This window comes from Triplophysa dalaica, chromosome 8 (genome assembly GCF_015846415.1).
Source record: "Triplophysa dalaica isolate WHDGS20190420 chromosome 8, ASM1584641v1, whole genome shotgun sequence".
In the NCBI taxonomy this organism is placed as follows: Eukaryota; Metazoa; Chordata; class Actinopteri; order Cypriniformes; family Nemacheilidae; genus Triplophysa; species Triplophysa dalaica.
This window is the reverse complement of record NC_079549.1, coordinates 5,942,559-5,965,186: the sequence shown is the minus strand read 5'-3', so window position 1 is coordinate 5,965,186 and position 22,628 is coordinate 5,942,559. Positions and strand designations below refer to the sequence as shown.

Genomic DNA, 22,628 nt, shown 5'->3' with positions numbered 1-22,628 from the left:
GGTGTTCATTAAAGGGGGGGCTTATGTCATGGTTCCACTACCATGTCATGTTTTATTTCTTGTCTCAAGTGGAGCCATGGCATAGCCTGATGGTTTCATGTGGGGAGAGATGTCTTGTCGGTTAAGTACTTCCATACTCTCCCCGAGTCACGTGATCATTCCTACCCTCCTGTTTCCTAGTTAGTGTTAATTACCTTCCCCTATAAAACATCCTCTTGTTTCTTTGTCTAGTGCGCGTTCATTGTCTGTGATATGTACTTGTATGCCGTGCGTCTACCTTGCCTGTATGCTGTTTGTTGTGCCTTGTCTGCCAAGTTCCAGTTTCCCTCCAGTCTTAGTAAGTGTTAGTTTAGTTTTGTATCAAGTGTTCGTGTTTATAGTTTAGTTAGTCAGTGTTTGTTGTTAAAGTTTACATTATTATTTATCCTGTATTGTTTTCCCCATCGTGGGTTTTGTTTTGCCTTTTTTGTTCTGTCTTGTTATATATATATATATTAAATCTGTTAACCCCGTATCATCTCGTCCCGTCTCTGTCTGCTATTGGGTTCGATTCTGAGATTCCTGACACAAATATTGTCGCTCGTTCGTGATGCGTGTGTATCATGTCTAGAACCTGTGTTCTACGGTGTGAAACTATAAGTCCGTCTTATTTCAACTACCAAAGGAAGAACGTCTGAGGGCAAAAATGGTTACAATTCATTTTTCAAGCGATACCAAAGGAGTATAACCCCGGGGTTTAACTGTGCGCGCGTCATTTCACCGAAGATTGGTTTAAAAATATTGGCGCGTTCACTGCAGGGTATGTGAAACGACTATCCTTGAAAGAGCGGGCAATACCAACTCTATTTGGACCTGTTAGCTCCACCGAATCACAACCTGTAAGTGTAACTTCAAGAAATATTTTTGTACCTTATGTCTGTGTTTAGCTAATTTATATAACGCTAACATTAGCATGTAGCGTTATTTCTGGGGTTTTACAGTTTGTTTATCTGGCTATTACCTTTGCATTTTGACACATTTGCCGCACGTGCACCTATATAGATATATTTGGGTGATACTACAATATATTTTTTTCATAACGTCGACTTTCTGAAATGCTCTATGTAACATGACAACGCACAGTTAAGACGAAATAATAGCATTACTGACGTATTAACAGTATTTTAAGAAAAACATAATATTTTATTTCATTGATGAGCAAAAGCACAAAATCACATTGGGAGTTTTTATGACAAGAGTTGTCACTTGTCACTGACAAACATCCTGCTCCAGTCGTGGTGGAGTTTGTTGTGCATTAGCGTCTTCTTCCTCGTCAGACTCGGGCTCAAATTGGTACGGTAAAATCGCCGCCATCTGTAGCTACACAAATAATATACATGACAGCCAACCACATGTAAACCGTAATCCTATAATGATGGTAGTGGGGTTCCTTTTGCGACAAATGATGAACGCGTTTGACCAATAACAACAGACTACACCATCTGACCAATCACATGACACAAGGTTAGCGGTTAGGCGGGGCCTAGACGGATGAATCGCGGAACGAATCATTTGAGAGTCAATAACGAATAACTGCCTATAATTATGACATTATAGTGTTTAAACACATTGTATGTACATAAACTTGTTGTTGGACACTCCATAAACAAAAATAGGGCCTGAAAAACCATATGCTAGGTACTCTTTAACAGGGGGGGAATTGAACGTAGTGCTTTAAGAAATGCACCTCCTTCTTGGGTGGATTGATGGTGAATAAATTAACAGCATTTTATTTTTGAGGAAACTAACGCTACAAAGAATTTAAAATAAAATTAAAAAGATAATATCGCTTTGAATTAAATATCATGAAAAGGCTCAAATGCCGGTGTTGGACCTGATGCAATATTTGTGTGCATGTTTTATTATATGGCCAATAAGTAACGTATAAAATGAACAAAATGCAATAATAACAGAACCAATGAGGATATGGTAAAAACTCGCCCGCATCCTATTTATACTTTCAGAATCTGGCCCTCAAAGAAAAGTAGTTGAAGACCCTTGCCCTACGTACTTGCGCAAGCAGATCCGCATAAACTGTTTTAAACTAAAAAAGCTTTTAATTCACTTTGTCGGCGTGTAGCCTATATGTTTTTAAATGCTATGTCTCGGCTGGTTGTAGTGGTGCAGTAAACCTTCTTTTTGCAGGAGAAATTATAATAAGTATGTCACGCAGCACAAACATAAACCACGGAAGCCGACGTTATTGTTTGGGAAATATTCGCGCAAGCCTACAGACTGAACGCATACGTGTGACGTCATCGTTTTTGGAAAATGCCGCCTTCAAAGTTTAGTCAGAATGGTAGTGCTGTCGTTTATGAAGACGATCACTTTGAGATCCGTGTTCAAAAGTTCTCGTTTTCAGTACCCCCAAACCCTGTTTTCGAACAGCCAAAACGCATAAAAAGTTTCAGATTTTAGTTGAAAACGGTCTGTAAAAGGCCTCAAAATCAATGTTTTCTCAATCATGGGGTTCTGGGACCACTACGGGACCTTAACAAACTCCCAATGTGACTAAGATGACAAATATTTCAAACAAAACAAGCATTAAAATAAACCAACTAAAAACAATATTTTTAGTGTTTGGTTATTTTAGAAAAAATAACCTATTTCTAGTTGTTTAACATTTCTAAAGCCATTTTCTGGTTCTGTGTCTTCACAGAAATAGTGGGGCCACTACTTTAAATGATGGCACAAGAAACGTGTTACTTAGAGATCTAAAGCCTATTTATAGCCGAGTAAAAAGCATGCTTTGGTGAGAGCATATAATCATATAGCTTGTAGAAACCAGAGAAGGCATGTATTCCGAGGACATACACTTATATCAGAGCTCAACCTTACAGTGATGACTGAATATAGCATAAAAAACTAGCTTTTCCAAAAACCAAGAAGTGTTAAACCAGTAAAACTTCAAAGAAAGGTAAAGTTTCTGTACATCAACATTATTAAGTGCATTTAGAATTTAAAATCCATAATAAACTATATTTCAGAGTATTTACTACTCTCGATATTTGTTGATTGGTCATTCATGATAGTTCATAATGCATTCACTTATGTTACCGTGGATAACATATTGTCAGTGTATTTATCCTATATGTGGAAATTAAGATGTAATGCAGTGAAATACATCCTTATTATAAAGCATTACCTTTAAATCTGTTTTTAAATAATTTACTTCCAATTTACTGTATAAAACGACTGCTTAAAAGGTATGAACTAAATAGAGAACAAATAATTATTTGGGATCTAAAAAACGGTATATTTTAGAGATTATGTAAATGAAATCACATAACGGAACCCACATTTGTTGCAATTTCTATTCATTTGCAATGTGATTTTTCATTTCCCACAGTATAAATGAGCTCTACCCCTGCAGGGAAATGCACATTTATTTTTAAAACGATAAATTATGCTGTGCATCACAGAGCTACTAGAGCATGTTTTGTCTTCATTGCAGGCGCATGCCCGCCAGTTGGAGCTCTCAAAATGTTTCACCCTGGCCCATAATGGCATCTACACCATCAAAAATACATTTTTTTCTTCTCAATAGCAGTGTGTTACGTGGTATATGGACAAATAAACGCACAAATATTCGACTTCAGGAGCACAACATTTATGGTTAACAGTTCTGTAAAATGCATGCTCGGGAATAATAATAATGTTAAACATCACTGTCATTACACATAGGGCTCCACTTGAAGTTCCTATCTAATAATTTAGAAATAAATTATAATTACAAATGACTATCAATGACAGATTTGTCAAAGACAATTTTTCAGCACACAGATGTAACCACTCACTGATTAGAAAAAATATTTAGTCAAAACACTAGCAATAAAGAATGGCATGTAAACGTATTTACATTCAGACATGTACAAAAATTTACAAGAGACCCAAGCAGTCAGTTTAAAAAATGCGGTTAACACAGAGGAATTGACCCCGTTGAGCCCTTTCACTACAGCAGAGTGAGAAAGAGATCAGACGAGATTTCTCATCACTCTTACAGACCTGATAAACACAGAGGAGAAACTGGGTATGACATCACCCTGCACCTAAAAATAAAGGAAAATCTGAAATAAAGACTCAACTCAAGTAAAAAAAAGCTTGCAATGCTCAGGACTGCATACACATACTTAGACTCCATTTCTCTCCTCCTCTCCCTTAGTTTCATTCCAACCACACACAAAAATACACAGCGTCCTTTACAGTGGGAAGTCCATCATAAATCCTCTCCACCCTACTGAGACGTCTTCCTTTAATCCCATAGTCACTTTTGAATCTGTCTCACAGTACACAAGGACACTTTTAAATCATCCACACAAACCCTTTAGTGTTCGCTCCGGACTCCCCAGGCTGCCGTGGCCCCTGAGTTTTAACCGGGAGCCACCCAAACAGTCACTTGTAATTAAGCCTTAAACAGATATAACTAAAAATGGATTTAAAGGATGAAAGCATTGCATCTCTACATCACAAAAAACTGGCACTTAATCTCCACATGCATTGGCCGATGAAGATAAACACAAAGATGTTTCGTTATTTGTGCACTAGTGGTTTCAGCGATCGGCTCAGACTGAACAGAGATTGTTTTTACCGTATATGGTCTGACAGAATTGTTGTATGACACAGAGCAGATAAAGCCGTTCAAACAATTATAAAACAGTACGTTCTTCCCTGCCTGTGCTGTAAACATGAATTTCACCCGAAACATAAATGAATAGGAGGACTACAGTCTGAATTTAGATAAATGAACAGTTTGTCTGGCAGACAACCCGTGCATGCTTTATGGCAGTTTATTCGCGTAAAAGTCAATGCATTATTTGTTCCCATGCTCAGATTAAACATTTTGCGTCCTCTTGAAAATGGCTTCTGTATTTTCGAATATGGGCAGAAGTGCCTCAGAGGAGCAGACACACACACCCATCATCAGCAATATCAAATTAAGCTAAGTGCAGGTGTCCTACTGGGCAGTGTTGTAGGTAAGCGATCCATTTGCTTCAACCTCTGTAGCATTATATATACACTTAAATAAAAGCGTGGGATCACAGCAAATCGATTCGGGATTGGAAGTCCCTTCTGCAATCCCGATGGCTAAAGTAACTGCATGCTCTGGATTCTATCCGGCCGAAACTTGTTGCTTCTCAAACTGGTTGGTGCAGTTGTTCAGTTGGAGAGAACGTGGTCAACCTCTTACAACAGGGCCTGTATGGGCTGTCAGGGGCACTTGGGAGCCATAGTCGTAGTCCAGATCTACAACATGCGAGCCGCCAATCAACCTGTCGTGAGAGTATCCTCTCCTGTCCACACGTCTGTCACGGAAGTTCTGGATGTAACTCTAGAAGAGAAACAGATTTAGTTTTTAGTCATTTTTTAATCCTTGAAAATGCACGTGAAGAAGGACATACAGCGTTTAGACATTATGGGTCATTAAATCATACTTTATTAGAATAACTTAATAAAAATATACAGAATATTTTCCAATGTGCTAATTTAATATTTTTGTGTTTTGTGTATAGAGTGTATGAATTGAACTGAATGGCAAGGAATTTACTTAAAACAATCTTGGGTCAGTTAGAAAAATTTTATAATTCAAGTTTTAGAGTTAAACTATTAGATGAGTATATGGTTGGATAGATAAACTGAATAAAGTGATGTCAACATCATGGGTGGAAACAGATGTAGAGGGACGGGCAGAGGGACAGATGTTACCATACAAGACAAGGCACTGCTATTTCTATGAATGGATTCAATAAGGCCCAGTAAATTAAAATACCTCGAAAAACGTGTTTTTGACAGAAACTGAGCTTTGAAACTAAAAGTTATTGAAACAGAAGTTTAAGCATAATCTATCGGAAATATGTCATTTAATTGTCATTTTAGTCAGTGATTGTAGATATATAACTCTTCTCCATTCAATTAGATAGGACTTTGGTCTTGTTATGACTGAAATACCTGCCAAGGTGTGTTGCAAGCATGGCGATGGAGTGCACCAACTTCCCTAAGAGACCTTTGACTAAACTTACCGGTGAAAGTACATCTCCATCGAAGCGGCGAATGGTGTTTGGTTTCCGGCGGTGTGTGGGTTCTGGCCGTTGGACTTTGGGTGGGGGGTTAGGGGGATTAGGGTTGGACTGCAGAGGGTGGTGGTACTTCTGCTGCTGCGGCGGAGGTTGTTTCTGTGGCTTTTTCTTCTTTTTCCTACACTCGGTCCTCTCATCCTTCTGACGGATTCGCATAAGCTGCACTCGCCTCTGCTGGTGACTGATGAAGACTTTATGATAGAGAGAAGGAGGGAATTAAAAGGGCAGAGACAGCACATTTCCCCACAGCAATAAACAGGAACGCTGTTAAAATGTGAAACATGTCCACTGCACACATTCACACGGTGTAACACAACCCATTTTCAGGCAAATGCATTAGGAAGTGTGCATTGACTGGATCCGTCACATGATGGTGCGAAGCCAAGCTGCTAAACAAACCATTGAGTGTTGTGACACATTCTGCTCTGCCACACGGCTAAATCGACGTTCTGTTCTCTGTCATTATTAAAAACAGACAGATTATTTCTGCCTATTCAGTCACTCTGTTGGGCCTCAACAGCTTCGTAGCCCATCTGTCAGGGAATTCATGTAATGATCTCTCTTTCCCCGTAACAAACCCTCCTCCTTTCGCCTCTTTTCTTCTGTCTCTTCCTAAACACAGCCCTTCCCCCAGTCCGCCAAGCTTGTAGCCATGGCAACCACCCCAGCACAGCCTGTTTTCCCAATGCACAGTTTAACTCTGAATGTTTAACTCTGCTGTTTTTTAGCCTTTGACTTGAAAGGAAAAGTATAGCATCGATGTATAGGTTTAAAGAGACAGCTCAAGGACGTCAGGTGAAACTATCCTACAGATCATTCTATAATTAACTACCCAGAATTCAGCATGGTCTTACATATAGGTCACCCTAGATCATCACTAAAAACCCGAACATTTCAAGCATACTTTTTTGCCCTTCTGGACTTGTTACTGGTCGCTTTCTATTAGGGATGCACCAAAACCATTTTTTTTTAAGTAGGAGTTTCGATTTTTTTTGTGGTGCTCACCGATGCCTGTATAATGTACAATTATATTGCATTGCGGAAATCATAGGGCTCCGTGTATGTCACATAAGGTATTGATTTTTGGTATCGATATGTCATTACTAGTACGAGTGCATGAGCTTGGTATCGGTGCATCCCTACTTTCTATGTTGATTGTGATGAAATGAGTTCTTTCTATGGTGATGGTGAAGAAGCAATAAAAAAAACATTCATAGGTTTCAGGTCAGGTGAGGCAGTTTACAGGACACAGATGATATTATTTGGTCCCCATAGAATAACCACTACACCATGTAATAAACTAGGACACCCATATATATAACGATGCCATAAACCCCTGCTTATCATCCAAAAACACATTGGATATACTAATGGTAAGTTTCAAAATGATTCAACTTTATCATATAGCACTTTTCACAATGTGAATTTTTCAAAATTTAATAAAGACAGGGAAGGCCATCCTCTTAAAGGGACAGTTATCTCATCTTCAATTCTCACTCATGAAGGTCCAACATCCTCAAGATTTTTTCTCTTTAGTAGAAGACTATATGATTTAAATTTCCAGACGGTATAGACCACTTCAGAAAACATAAGCAAAATTGCTCCAACGCTGGTCCAGAAGAACTTCCTGTTTCCGTTTTTTAACACTACAAAAACATTTGAAGAAAATAAACAAAACATTTATAACCGAATCAAAATGTTAAACAAATATCTTTAAGATTTATATATGTAAGATTTAAAAAAATGAAACCCGAAGTGCCTCTGAACCAATCAGGCTACATCTTGTGAAGTTGTCTATAGACACATTTAGACCATTTTGTACAGCATGATTTCTGTTTAATTCTGAAAGGTTAGCTGCTGACATGTGACTTGAAGGAAAATATGTTTTAACGTTTTAGTTTTTTTAATTCAATTGATTGTTTCTGCGATTTTAACCTCTATTTCTTAATTCCTTTATGTTAATTTGATTAAAATGTATTTTCCTTAAGTGACAGTTCATTTTTAATACTTACACACAGAATATTAAATTACTCCTTGAATGTTGTCAATTTTACCTACAACAACAAGTGTTATTGAAAATCTATGTTTTGGAAAGTTATTTTCTAATTTATTGGAGTTTTCATCTTTTACATTTTATTTTTTATATTTTAATGCCATTTTATTGTAAACCCAGCATCCTGTATTGTATTGCATTGCTGCGTGCGTATCATTACACCCCTTCTGATTTCATTAAATAATGTGATGTTCCTGTTGTCCCTTTGCTTATTTCCATAACCGTTTTTTGTCCCTCACACCATTAATTTGCCATACAGTTGCCATCTTACCTTCTGTGTGTGAATATCCTTCAGCTGTGACCTTCCACTGAATCAGAACACCCAGCAGCGCCAGCACGGGCCAAACTCCCATAACCACCCACGTGTACCAACACACAGTGCGAGGCGGGTCCACCTTTACCCTCTCGAAGATGTACCGCGTCAAAGCGAACAGCTCGACAAAATAATCCACAGTTACAGTTACTACAGCAGATCCGAAGACGGCGGTGGAGAGGGTGGTGAAACAGCGCTGCCACTGTAACGTCAGCACGGCAAATAGCATGCCAGAACCCAGCAGCACACCCAAGGGAAGCCACACTGTCCTTGTGTGGTAAAACTCCTCCAGAACCACCAGAGAGGCCAGGGCCACAAGTAAGCCCAAGAGAAGTCCAACCATGAAGAGCCCCACGCTGCGAACCAGCATAGTCACCAAGCCACACAGGGTGCCGATACCGAGGCCTATGCCCACGCTGGCCTCCACGCTGAGCTGAGTATCCATGACTCTCTCCTTATAGCAGAGCATGAAGATGACGATGGAGCCAAACATTAGACCCGTGAGGAACATTACAGCCTTGAAGCACCGGTACCCTGCAAAAGTAGAAATAGGAGGTAAAAAGGTTAAGACAGGAGAGGAGGTGAAAAAAGTGGTTGAAAATGCAGTCGATCATTTCTAAAATAACTCCACTTAGAGCCACAGGGATAACAGCGTGTTTGGAGAAATATGAGTGGGGGAAGAGGTGTTGATGCTCGGTGCAGTTCTGTTGCTTGTATTTCCCATCAAAAGGTTACAAAATAATTTAATGATTTGCAAAACCATACAGATAAAACTGTAATTTTAGAAGGTCTGACAAAAATACATTTTACATTTTTATTTTGCTCAGTTAAAATGTGTAAAAAACATCTGATAAACATCTTCGAAAAATCACTTACATTTTAAATCATAAACTTACTACAGACATCTTTAACTAACAGGAAACGTATAAAAATAAGTTTGTTTCATAAAAGTAAAGATTTAAGAATATATTATAATTTTTTTCCTACTATAATTTGAGTAACAGGGTTGAATGCCTGAGTTTAAAGATAAATTCTCTAAGTCAGAAAGCTCCTTAACCTCATCAAAACTATCTTAAATTGTATTTTGAAGATAAACGGATGTCCTAGGGTTGTAGAACGACTTGAGGGTGATTAATTCATGTCAGAATTTAAATTTTTCGCCAGAGTTATACTTTATCAAAATTACAATAGACTGTAGACTCACCGCCCAATCATAACTAACAGTAATAGTTTGTTATTTTTCTTGTAAGTGACACGAAAAATATTGCACGACAGGAAGTGTTTCGAGTGTCAGGACATGTCAAACAGTAGGTGTCAATGAGCTTTTCACATTTTTCTAACTACGCAAACGCACAGCAATCGCGCCGCCTAATTCGCATTGTTCGATGGGAGTTTGTGTCTATGTGTTGACTTTGTATGTAATTTACTCATCCAAATCGCTTAATTCACGTTTGGTATGAATGCAGAATAAGAGTTATTTTAACTGATGAATTGTCAAAAATCTTTTTTTTTATGATTTAACACAAATCAGCGCCTGAAAAAAGGGAAGAAATGGGATATGGGACGTTGTTTATCACAATTGAGATTCCCTCTCTCGCACTCACCGACTCTTACTTCTAGCAAGTAATAGGCAGTGAAAGCACATTTCACAGTCATGTGAGACTGATAAAGCTTATCTAATAGAGAGGGACAGAGATTTTTCACCCTTGTCTGCTTGTCACATTTAGACGGTTATCATCAGAATTACATTTGGCTATAAACAACACCAACTGATACAACGTTGTGATAATGAGGCAATGACATACCCATGCATTTAAAGAGAAGGGGAATTACACAATGTAAATATACATAGATTTCTGTCATAGACCATCTACCAACCATCCCTCTGTTATCTTACACTTCTTCAACTACCAATTGGCCAGGTTGTGTTTTCCCTTTGGTGATGTATTAAGGCACCAAGTGAGTCTGAACTGCCACTGGTGTCCTATTGAGAAGTAAATATGTGCATTATGTCCCCGTTTTAAGATCATTACAGAACTTGTTGTAAGAATGCTATGCTTAAAGTGATACTTCACCCAAAAATAAAGATTCTGTCATGATTTACTCAACTTCAAGTTGTTCCAAATGTGTGAACATTTCTTTGTTCTGATGAACAGAGAGAAAGATATTTAGAATAATGCTTATAACCAAACATATCTCAACACCCATTGCCTCCTATAGTAATTTATACACATTTGGAACATGTCGAAGGTGAGTAAATGATGGCAAAAATTTCATTTTAGGGTGAAGTATCCCTTTAAGTTTCTCCAAAACTGAGTGATCAACTATCAGTATTCTGAATATGATATGTCTTCAATCCATGCTTTGGTACCTACCGAAGAAGCAGTAGATGATGCCAAAGAGGCAGCACATGGAGCAGACGACAGACGGGACCACCTCGTAACGCCGTTCAATCTCCTCATCACAGCTGAACAGACGATCTGGACTCCCATCCCGAGAGGGTTGGGAGAGCTTAAAGGCCAGAATTTGGGCAGTAGATGTCATGTTGACAGTGTATTATGTGTTTCTACGGGAGATGAAGACAGAGGATGAGCGGGGTCATAACAGAGCGTGCGGAGAACGTTCCCACCCAAAACGACTGACCTGTTAAAACAGACAAGAGAAAAAGTGAGAAGATGTTCATTCATGAATGTCAGGGATAGTTTGAGTTTAGATAAAGTCTCATCAAATTTAAACATTCTTTCTGTGATAACATCAGACGGCTTCATGCCAATCTCCCCGCTGTCAAATGCCATTAAACTGAAAGAAATGTTTAGACTACTTTACCAAATACACACTTAACTGACATTTATGTCCAGTATGTAGTATTTTGGAGGATCTATTGACAGAAATTAAGTTCTAAATGTATGTTCAGGAGGAGCATAAACATTCAGTCGTGTCAATCATCATTAAGAACTTATATAAGGGTCAGGCTCCGTGCCACACTAGTGCTAGTCCTTTCGGCATTCCTCCTCCCCATCTCCTCCTACCTTGCTCTTATTCTTCCTCCGTGCAGTTCTATTACAGGGGAGGTTAAGCTCAGAGCTCGACCCAAGCCTCGGGTTCGAGCCCCCTATGAGGACAGCAAGCCAAGTATTTAGCAAGTCAGAATGGGCAGGCGAACAGGTGAAATATAATATAATATACATAACTGTAATGTTCATGTCTTCAGAGGTGTATTAAGACCTTACATAATGAAGCATTGTGTTTAAATTATCTTACAATAAGCTATTCTATCTATATACACAGCTGGGTCCCTTGCATGGAATTCACCATGTTATTTCTACAGTAGCCTTAAACGGACAAACTGCTCTATAAAGCATGTTTCATGTATATGTTATTTCCTTGGGCATAGAAGTGAAAACGTGACGACATCTTAGTCCCGTGTAAGCCACCGTAGTGCTTCGAAATGGAGGGTTGAGCGGTGGAGTGAGCCATTGGTTGCAATTCACAAACTCAGAGCTAGATGCCGCTAAATTGGACCGTTAAGAAATAGTTCCCCAAAAAAAATTGTCTCATACGTGACTGAACTAATACCATTCAAAGCTCAAAAAAAGTATTCCAAACAACTCCAGTGTGTCGATTAAAATATGGCCACACATCAATAATTTTAAAATCTTGTGATTACTTGTCATACATTTCTTCACAAGATTGCAAACCCAACGATATTGAAAGTTATCGATGTGCTTCCATGCTTGAATTTACTTTATTTTTGTAAATGTAAATAAGCTCAAAATATGATGTCTTTTTTCACATGCACCAATCGTCTTCAGATTTTTATCCCAATTTACATTTAACCTGCAGATTTAGTTGCATTTCAGAGCTTCATTCTGTTGGGTCCCATGACCTAAAGTATCAATATTTGTATATGTATAAAAAAAACTTGCATATACATTGGGGATTGCATGAATCGAAGTAAATGAGAGAATTTTAATTTTGGGGTAAATGCTTATACCAAAACTTTGGTAAGCACTTGTAATCCAAAGCTGATACTGGTGATACTGTATCTCACAGCGGAATGTTTGCACTGATTGCAGAGATCTAATTGGTTTTAAATGCATCACACTGTGCAGATTTGCCTTATTGAAAAGTCAATATTTGCTAGTGTGGCTTCAAAGCAACTGAGACAAGTATATTTCAATGCATGAGCCTGGAAGTCAGCACACAATATGTTTCAGAAAACTAAATTAGATTTTCAACGGATCTCTACCCACAGGTTACAAAACCTCTGCCCACAAAAGACTTCATCTGTCTGTCAGTGAGATTTTCTTTGCTTCAGGAAAAATAGAATATATGTACAACACATACCATATATGTTACAAAGCACACCAAAAGCAACTGAAATATTATAAAGAAGCTACAGTGTATATATATATATATATATATATATTCACTGTAGTCCTGCAGAACCAGATATTCTGCATCGATGGACAAAATTACACAAAAAAATTGTAGTTTGCAGTCAGACTACAAAGCTATATTGTAATGTATTTACGTTGGGCAAAAACTGTAACCATCAATTCCAGGAACTCTTCAGTTACACCTACACATATTTCAGCTCTGCGACAGAAGGCTTGAGGTGGCTTCAAATTGGATGTGATGCTAAACATTTTAATTGCCAAAAGTATTTTATAAAGTGCAAGCGGCTGTTTTTTGATGAGAAATTCACACAACAACTTTATTTCACAGCAAAAAATGTGACCAAAGAAGTATCTTTTTTTTTATTATATTAACATAATATAAAATATATATGTATATAGCACATGCAGTATATACAATATAAAAAAAGTATAAAAAACAATATATCCAGTATATATATAGCACAATGTATCACTTCCTGTCTGTTGTCATGACAACAGGGGTATTGTGGCATCCTGGTAGTTATACGACTTTTGGTTGAGAGGAGGAGAGCAACCTGCCACCATGGTAACAGCCTGAGAACCAATCAATGTTTCTGCCTTGTATTTTTTTTCCAAGGCTGGAGAATTCTCTCTCCCCTTATGCCAACCCCTCCCTTCCTGCACCCAAGAAAAGACGTGCAAATAACAACTTGGCCCACTTGGGAAAGCCTGGTAAAGAGAGACGGAGAAAGATACGGAAAGCAAAAGCGGCCAATAGAGAACAAAAGAGTCATAAAGACAGGAACAGAGCAAGAGAGCTCTTTTTATTAAGCCATGTTTGCCTTCATCCATGCATGAGTAAACTTGTAGCACACAGTTCAAACAGGCTCTGGTTACAAGCAGAAAAAAAATCAATTCTATTGCAACAATCCACTACAGTTCTCTGCACTCAGACGAGATACGTGTTGCTTGGATGATGGAGAGGGAGAAAGAGATAACAGATGTGAAATGTCACTACTGGAATGGGACTGAAAACAATACATTCAGGTAACTCAATGCAAAGTGCATTATTCAACACCAGCTCTCTCTCTCTCTGTCAGGCAAGAAAAAAATATGTTTCAGTCAACAAAAAACCCTCTGTTGTTCTCCTAATAGACCCTTCCGCACGTCTATGTGCAGTTTAGATCACGGGCAACGAATCTTCATCTGCCTCAGGTGCACATGTCAGTCATGGTGTAGAACAAAAGCCTCCATTAAGCCTGCGACATTGCATGAATATTTCATATCAAAAGGCCCATAGAGAGACAATATCAACAGAATGCAGCTGGACCCGCGTGTGTACATATACGTTACACATGTGAGTATGTATGTGTGCTGTTCATAACAATGGATCGATGTAAACAGCCGTCCAGCTGAACGAAAAGCAGACAATGTGATGGGTTTCAATACAGCCCCTGGGGACCATCACTGTAGCAGCCCTCCTCCAGTAACGTGCCATGCTTAAGAGCATAAATGCAATAGAGAGTGACTGTGTTCTGAATTGGTCTCCAGTTTCGGAGTTAACTCTATTGGAAAATCATACATTGCAAATGAAGCCCAGAACTATACCACAACCACCTCCATAACATGAGACACGAGGCGCCTGGTGGTCCTGAACACGCGCCACGCTGTCGGATTCAATACATTTGGCTCTACTTTTTAATAACAATCCATATCGAAATGTGCTACATAAGATGTTTACATCTGAACGAACAGGAATTATGATCAGAAATCATTCAAATTTTACACTTAGACACTTAGAGCGCTTATCCACCATGCGTCAAATCGTTCTTGTTGATGAACCGTTCCACTCCGTGCAGATCCATACTAGCCGCTTACGTAAATGGTTTCATTTTCCACCGCAGGGCTGATAACGGAAATCTCTAGAATGTAAACCCAAAAGCATCTCGCGCAGCCATAATGTCTCTGCAAGCATTGTAGAAGCATGATTCCGAGCCGAGAGAATAGTTTGTTATCATGGAGAGTTGAACCAAGCTTACATGGAAACATAACTATAACCATTTCAGACCGAGCTTAGAATGGTTCGCCGCAATGATGGAAAAGCACACTTTGTTGTACAAGCTGGACATATACCTTGTCGTACCCTACGTTGAATTTATACCTGTCGCACCATCTAGGCATAGCACAGGCTTGAGACTAAATCTCACACCTAGTCAAAGAATTACTTACATAGTTAAGACAATAGCACCATCTATATACACAATCAGGTGGACTTTACACGTGAAGGACGTGATTAGGGACAAAACAAATCTTTTAATATATAATTACAGATATTGAAAGCTCTTAATTCTGCTGCACTCAATTATTAGAATTAATTAACAAACTATTGATAACATAGAAACTGAGAGCTGCGCATGGACTTATCTTGCGGCAGCTGCATTGTTTTTTATACTCTATTGTTTTGTTTGCGTACATAAAATATGCATTAACTACTCAAGAGCATTATTTCTTTCTTCATATTATGAGTCACTTTAAGCTCAGCAGTCATTCTTAATCAGTCCCAGAAGTAGTGATTTTTTGTGATCTCTGTGGCAAAAATATGGACTTTTACATGTGATACGCATGTGCATGATGTCACAGTCTTGCGTTTTCACCTATTGAAACAGTTCAGAGGGAGACAACGATCTGAAATCATTTAAATTAAAGAGAAATTTCTGAATTCTGAAAATTAGGCTCTCCTTTCCAAGCTCAATTTATTTTTATTTTTCATGATTAGACCCCCTCATTCTACAGCACTTTTGTGCAACAGCAGTATATGACTCAGAATATCTCCTCTGTGTTCCACCTGCTCTCTACACACTGAATCACAACACTCCATTCACTAACTCCGTGCAGAGCACTTGAAGGTGTAAGAAGGTATTGGACAGGTGAAATGTACTGTTCTGGCCCTCTGAACAACCACTTACGCTTGGAATTAGAGCAAAAGAGCAGATGGCACCTGAGAGCTTTGGGCAACGGAGATAAAGGAGCATCTACCTCAACAGTCCATATTTTATTCTGCTGTGGTCGCTTTTGCTGAGGTTTCCCTGGCGAGGGTTGCCAGGACAGACAGAAGGATGTATAGAAAATCTGAGAGTCCGGGGGCGAGTGTGTATAGTGAACAAAAAAAACTGTGACAGCGTATATGTGCCTCTGTGAGATACAGAGTAATGGACACAAGTGTGTGTGTGGTTGGGCTGAGTGATGTTGCGGACAAGGCAATGTCCCAGCTAAACCTTGTTAATCTTGTTGAGGGCTTCTGCTCTAAATTCCATTAGCAATGGATTTGCTTTCTCCTGCAGACCTGAATGAGATTGTCAATGTGATGGGTGTTTGCGTGTAATCGGTATGGTCATGTAAAAATATAACCCTAACTTCGGGTGTGGGTTTTTCAATCAGGGAGTTTTGGGTTTGTCCACTGGCCGTCTGTTCCAAACTATAACTTGTCCAACAGCGGTCCCACTGGCTTTATGATTCTGAGTCAGAGGTGAGACAGAATGACTATGTGGTCGAATGCAGTAGTCTGTCAGCTCTCCACACATCAGAGAGAGAGAGAGGAAGAGAGAGAGAGAGAGAGAGAGAGAGAGAGAGGGAGAGAGAGAGATGGAACTGGAATATTGATTAAAAGTTATATGATTGTTTTCACAAAACATTCAAGCTTACACTAGAGTTTAAGTTTTGGGTCACTTGAGTGAAACGTTTCGCTAAACATTATCTGAAACTGTATGCTTGAATGTCTGAAATTTACGTGCGCAGATTTCTTTCATGACAAAACTAAAAAGATATTGAATAAAAACACTTTGGATGACTTTGACTGAATATTGAGGAAAAATAAACAGAAGCCCAGAATAGACAGGACACACCTCAAGAAGCTAGTTAAAAATGGCAAGTTAAACAAATTCTAGGAAAAGGGTGGCTACAACGAAGATGCCAAAATTCTTCAATTCTTTTGGATTTTTTAAAATCACATAATCAGCTTTGGGTTTGTGATTATGAGTGCAATCATCATTAGAAACATAATCACCACCACAGAGCCAATGCAGCTGATTTCATTCCACAACTGGTCTACTCCATTACACTCAGCCCTGATCAATAAAACCAAAACAACCAATCTCATGTTTTCCAAAGAAAGTGCTACGCATCAACCTGGAGTCTGACAGAGCACTCTATGACGCTCTTGGCACAAAATCCAGCTGAGAAGCCCTGAGCGAACCCCTCTAAACACATTTCACAGCCAAGACAAGAGAGTCTTTGAGGTCTGTGACTTCGAAAAATACACACAGCCAGACAAAAATATATAACAAAAGAAAACAGGAGCAGCGGCATATCACACTTATAATCCGACAATTCATCTACATATGTGGTTGATTATTTCATTGTTTCATTGTGAGCACATTTCAATGTGATTGTGCTGTTGTTGGATCTGTAATCGACGAGCCCCCGTCACAATCAGCCGTTAGTATGTAAATCTGCGAAAACAAATGAAGTGACTACATAACGTAATTACATTCCATTCGTCCTAATACACATGTGGGGGAAACATATGAATATGTGGGCACACATACATATACACAGCGTTCATACAAAGGGCCGGCTGACCTCTGTACACCGACTTTGTGTCCATTTCAAATGCTTTGGTGATTTTCCCAGGCTGCTTTTGGGGATGATACAGAGCATCTATTGAGCTATTCTTGGCTTGGCTTTAAACAAAGTCTCTGACAGTCCACTGGAGAAGTGGATAAAGCAAAGGCAGGCCTGAGGGAAGAGAGGCTGCTGTCCAGAATAGACAGGAAGAACAGAGTCGCATTGAGAAAAAGCAAAGTATAGATAAAGAACTCTTATATATACTGAGATATATATAGGGACATTGTGCCTTGAAGAAAGATCTTATTTGTCCACTGTGGGCTGGATTACTGCGTAAAATTTAAGTCCTCAGAGATTTTGAGGTCGAAATTAAAGACTATATCACATATGGCATGATTAAAACAACTCAATGAGGAAAATTAATTTTACTGTGAGCTTTTATAAAAAGGCAAGTCAACTATCCAAAAGTAGGAATTATCATGAGTCCTTTTGTCACTCCTTATCTTGTCCACCACTATAACCAACACTTAAGCCAATACAAACAGCAACATCAAATCTTCAAGATGTAAATGTCTGTTTCCCTTCTCTGAACTAATGCCTTGGAGTCCTCTTGTCATTTTAGGATGGGATGAGCGATGATCCAATTAGGCTTTTCTCAGATTAAAGCCTTCGTCCTCAGCCAAGTCCACTGTAAAGACTGCAAACAAACAGCAGGGTCCACAAGCTTTACCGTCATCTGTTGCTAAAAATGTGATGGCCGACCCATTATGAACCATTGAATTTGACTCGGCCTGATTAAATGATGTTTTATGAAATCATAATGTAGCTGAAGCGCATTAAAGGCAGAAACAGATGATGAAATGACTCAAGTTCTGGCTCATACAGGAATCATTTACTTCAGACAATCTTGCTAGGCCAAACAAAAGCAACATTCTCGGCTTTCATAAAGATGGCACGGAACAGGGTGGTGTGCTAATTTCAACCGTTTATTTTAATGGCATGGCAGAGGATCAGTGAATAGATGTGCAATATACACAAGGGAATATTTTGCCTGGCTCTTGTATCATTGCATGAGTCACCAAACATCTGCTCTACCGTATCATATTAAAGAGTACAAGCTTAGATGACAACAGTCTTTTGAATGTGAAGAAAGATGAGTGATGTGGCTATGAGACAATTCCAAACTGCTAATATTTATTCCCATGTGCTTATCCAAAACAAAGGGACGGAGAGCAAATATAAAAACTACAGTGTCACAAATAGAATTGCAGAAGACGAACGCCCGGACAATTTTTTAAATACAGTGCACCAAAAAGCAACAATTAAATATATTTCAAAGTGTATGTGAAAAGCATCTCCGAAAATGTATTTCTTGGTGACCTTGATAAAATTCTATTTTCACTCTGAGGGAATGAAGTAGAATGAAATGTAGATAAAATATTTTAGAATGAGAAATGAATACTTACATGGCTATTGATTGATTGGAAATGCCCAGTTTCAACTCAAATGTACAGTAGTTGCATGGAGGAACTATAACTGTTGGCCAGAACAGCAGTGAAATGGATTAATGGATTTATCATCGACTTTTTCTTCAGCACCCACGTGCTTCTCCACATGTCTCTTTCTGGTCTCCCCACTATCTCACCATTTCTGGCCCATGATCCCACTTTCCAGCTTCCTCTCCCACTCTGCCTAATATGAAATACACAATGTTTGACTTGCTGCAGACTCACTCAATTAGACACGGACCTCTAAGGGGTTCTGCAGCTCCTTTCATCCATATATTATTACATAACCGCCTTCATTACAGAACACAGCATTTGTCTTTCGTACAACTTAAGTCTCCTCACATATTTCCCACCACACCCGTTATGTTAAACTCCTTCCGTGTGTTAGTGTATTGTTTCAAACATCTGTGCCTCATCATGACATAACACTGTTTGACTGCACAGCTGTATGGTAAAGCCTTGGACTGAGTTGGATATTTGCTCGCAATAACTATCTCCTCATCGACTCATGTTATGCATATTTATGCGTTTTTATTTGTGAAAAATTGTCTTGTTCACTAATGTTCCATAATGGATTGTTCAACAATCAGTTGTCTGACTCAGAATACATTAGTTTTCAATGGCACATTAAAATAATTCGATAAATCTGAGCACCATAAAAGCTTTTATGCTTTTAATGTGCGTGTATAGGCCTACACATTTTTATAAATATCAAATAGTGAAGGGAGACAAAAGTAGGCTTGAGGACATTTTCGTTCTGTGCTTGTACAGCTCATAAACTGGCAAAATCAAGTTCATCTTTAAATCTTTTTATGCCCATAGGCATCTGTAAGAGATAGTTTGGTGTGTAAACAATTGAGGTCTAGTAACACGTCACTGAAACAGAAAAACAAACGTGGGCATGTTTAAATAATAATAGCTCTGTTCTCTGTCAGAAACCTTACTGCAGATAATGCCTAATTGCTTATCTTTAATTATTGACATTCTTCCCACATCTGTCAACAAACAAAGAATCGTCCTTGTGAACTGAATTTGTCCCTGCAGACTCAATTAAAACACTGTCAGAAGAAGCCTTACATCCATGAAAATTTCACCACACTGTCCTGGACTGATCCAAAATAGATATGAAATATTTACGTTTTAGAAACCGGCCAAAATGTATTTACATAAAATTTGTTTACATAGAGAAGGCAAGCAAAAAAAAGCATGAATTTGGTAACATTTTACAACAAGGTCTGATTTGTAAATATTTGTTAACAATAAGCACTATATTTTTTTAGCATTTAATATTAAGGTTTATTCATGTTTTAGATAACACAAAAACAATTGTTTGTTGTCCATTCATGTTTGAACAGAACATGTTGCATTAAACTAATGTTAACATAAAAAGCTAATGTTCTAATGTAAAATAAAGAACAAGTAACAACAAGTTTATTGTGGGTGAATTATGCATTATTAATTCATTGCAACGAATGCAGGTAACGAGTGTTGCCTAATGTGAACCCTATTGAAAAAGTGTTATCAATATTTTAATATACAATCTTTAAAAATATATTTTTGGGGTAAATCAAAATTTCTGAGAGCAGGAGTCAAACCCAGAATGTGGTGTGAAGAGCAGCAGTTTGCTGTTGTTTATCCTGAATTGATTTTATTATGATATTGTTAATACTTGCGTTTTACTGATTTACACCAAAGACACTACAAATAATTGACCACAATTTATTATAAAACAATGAAGCACATTTTAAAATAAACCAGTTATTTCAAACACAATCACACCTTGCAACAAGTACACACTAAATATAAACAAACACAATCACACCTTACAGCAAGTAAACAAAACATAAACAAACACAATCACACCTAAAAGCAAGTACACAAAACATAAACAACCACACCTTACAGCAAGTAAACAAACAAACAACAAATGTGTAAACCATTTAAAAAGATACTGAAACAATGCGATCGCTATTCCCAGATTTAATATAAGGATGCTTATATACAGAAAATCTTTTTTTTTGTTGCCTACCTGCATTTTTGTGTGAGTTTTTGGTAAATAATTAATACTACGACGCAATAACAAAACAGAAAAATAATTTTGTCGTGATGAACACGTGACTCATTCCAACACTGTATCGAATCAATTCAGCTCGTATGCACAGTGAACAGCCAAAGTGTTCGTGAAAAACAAAACATTTCTACACTATCAACACGAAATACAGGACTCCCTAGTGCAATTGATGCTGTTATGTACAATAATGCAACACACAATCCGATACATTACAACGCTGTTGAACAAAAGAACACGCACCCACACACTGAGCAGGAACAATAGCACAACAACATCATCCCTGAGATGCGCTGCCAGAATCCTTGTGAGATTAACACGTAGGCTATAAACGTAAAAAATGACGTAAAAATATTTCTTAAGCCCTTTTCTATTGCTATACTATGCCGCAATTAAACTCCTACTTTTGCGTAACGCTCAATGTAGACAAAGGATTGGACAAAACCTAGAACCACTACACTAACGTTAACATTACCTGTGTTAAACAGTACACGTTACCAAGAAACACTCTGGATATATTTTTAAGAATACATCAAGGGTTTTAAAACTTTGATCCTTTGAAAGCGTGCAGTATATAAGTTAAATAATGCATATGGAAAGAGCGACTCACCGTCGTGGCACCTCAAGATCAGTAGTTTAATTTTCATAAATGTAGCGCGGCTAACTCAAGCTTCGACGCGGCAGTTACAGTTAACATCCTTTGTTAGCGGAAGCCTTTGCATGCAACGCTTCAGTCTTTCATTGAGTTTACTGGGATCTAATTCAAGGACTTATGGACGTTAACCTTCCATTGTGAAACTGCATCACATTATTTGTCCAGAGCCCTTTAAAACGATTCCGTATCATTATATGGTCGCTTTTCGGATTCCCTCTGAATTTCCTATCTTTCCGGTGTAATGTCTGATGGAACTCACTGTTTTCATTTTGATTCACATGCTCTGTCTTTGGACTGTACCATTTGCTTAGGATGCGGGGGTGGCGCGGTGACCGGAGGCGGCGGGGGGACGTGTGGGTGTACAAAGAGGGTCTTAGTGAATGAAGTACAGTCCATTCAATATAAATTATCTTAGTTGCGTTTTCTTATAATGATATAGCTAACTAAACATGAAACATGACGTCTAGTTTAAAGACATATTGTAAGTTGGCGATGTAAACTTCCCATATGTCTTCTATAATGATCAGTGTAACGGGGGGATAGGGAGTGGTCGCATTTTTCAAAATGATGGGACATCTGCGTGTAGCATGTGCGAGAAATTTAATGCAGAAAGGAAACAAGTGGTGACTTTATTTATGATAGTGCTTTGTTACTGTGGTATTATACTGTGAATAGACATATTTTACAAATAAGCCGTTTTTTATCAACAAAATCAACCACATAAAATTGGAGTATCACAGCCAAGAGAGATTTATTGGCTTAACACTCCGTTCTTTCCCTGGCGCTGTCTAGTGCTGAAACAACACACGTCTATTAATAGAAAACAAGCTACATTTGTCCAAATATTGAAGTGTGTTCTAAATTCCTAAAGACCATTCGTGAGGTTACAAACGAATAACACAAATGCTGTATATAA

At 38.3% G+C, this 22,628-nt stretch overlaps 1 protein-coding gene across 1 annotated transcript; it reads right to left on the bottom strand.

The window, feature by feature from the left end:
* Positions 1–3,633: 3,633 nt before the first annotated feature.
* tmem198a (transmembrane protein 198a) lies at positions 3,634–21,984 on the bottom strand. Its single transcript, XM_056755904.1, has 5 exons — positions 21,668–21,984; positions 10,855–11,122; positions 8,438–9,013; positions 6,057–6,304; positions 3,634–5,368 (listed from the first exon to the last, which is right to left on the bottom strand). Exons 2-5 carry the CDS (start codon positions 11,021–11,023, stop codon positions 5,216–5,218), a joined length of 1,146 nt encoding a protein of 381 aa, XP_056611882.1. The 5' UTR covers positions 11,024–11,122; positions 21,668–21,984; the 3' UTR covers positions 3,634–5,215.
* Between the last annotated feature and the right edge of the window lie 644 nt (positions 21,985–22,628).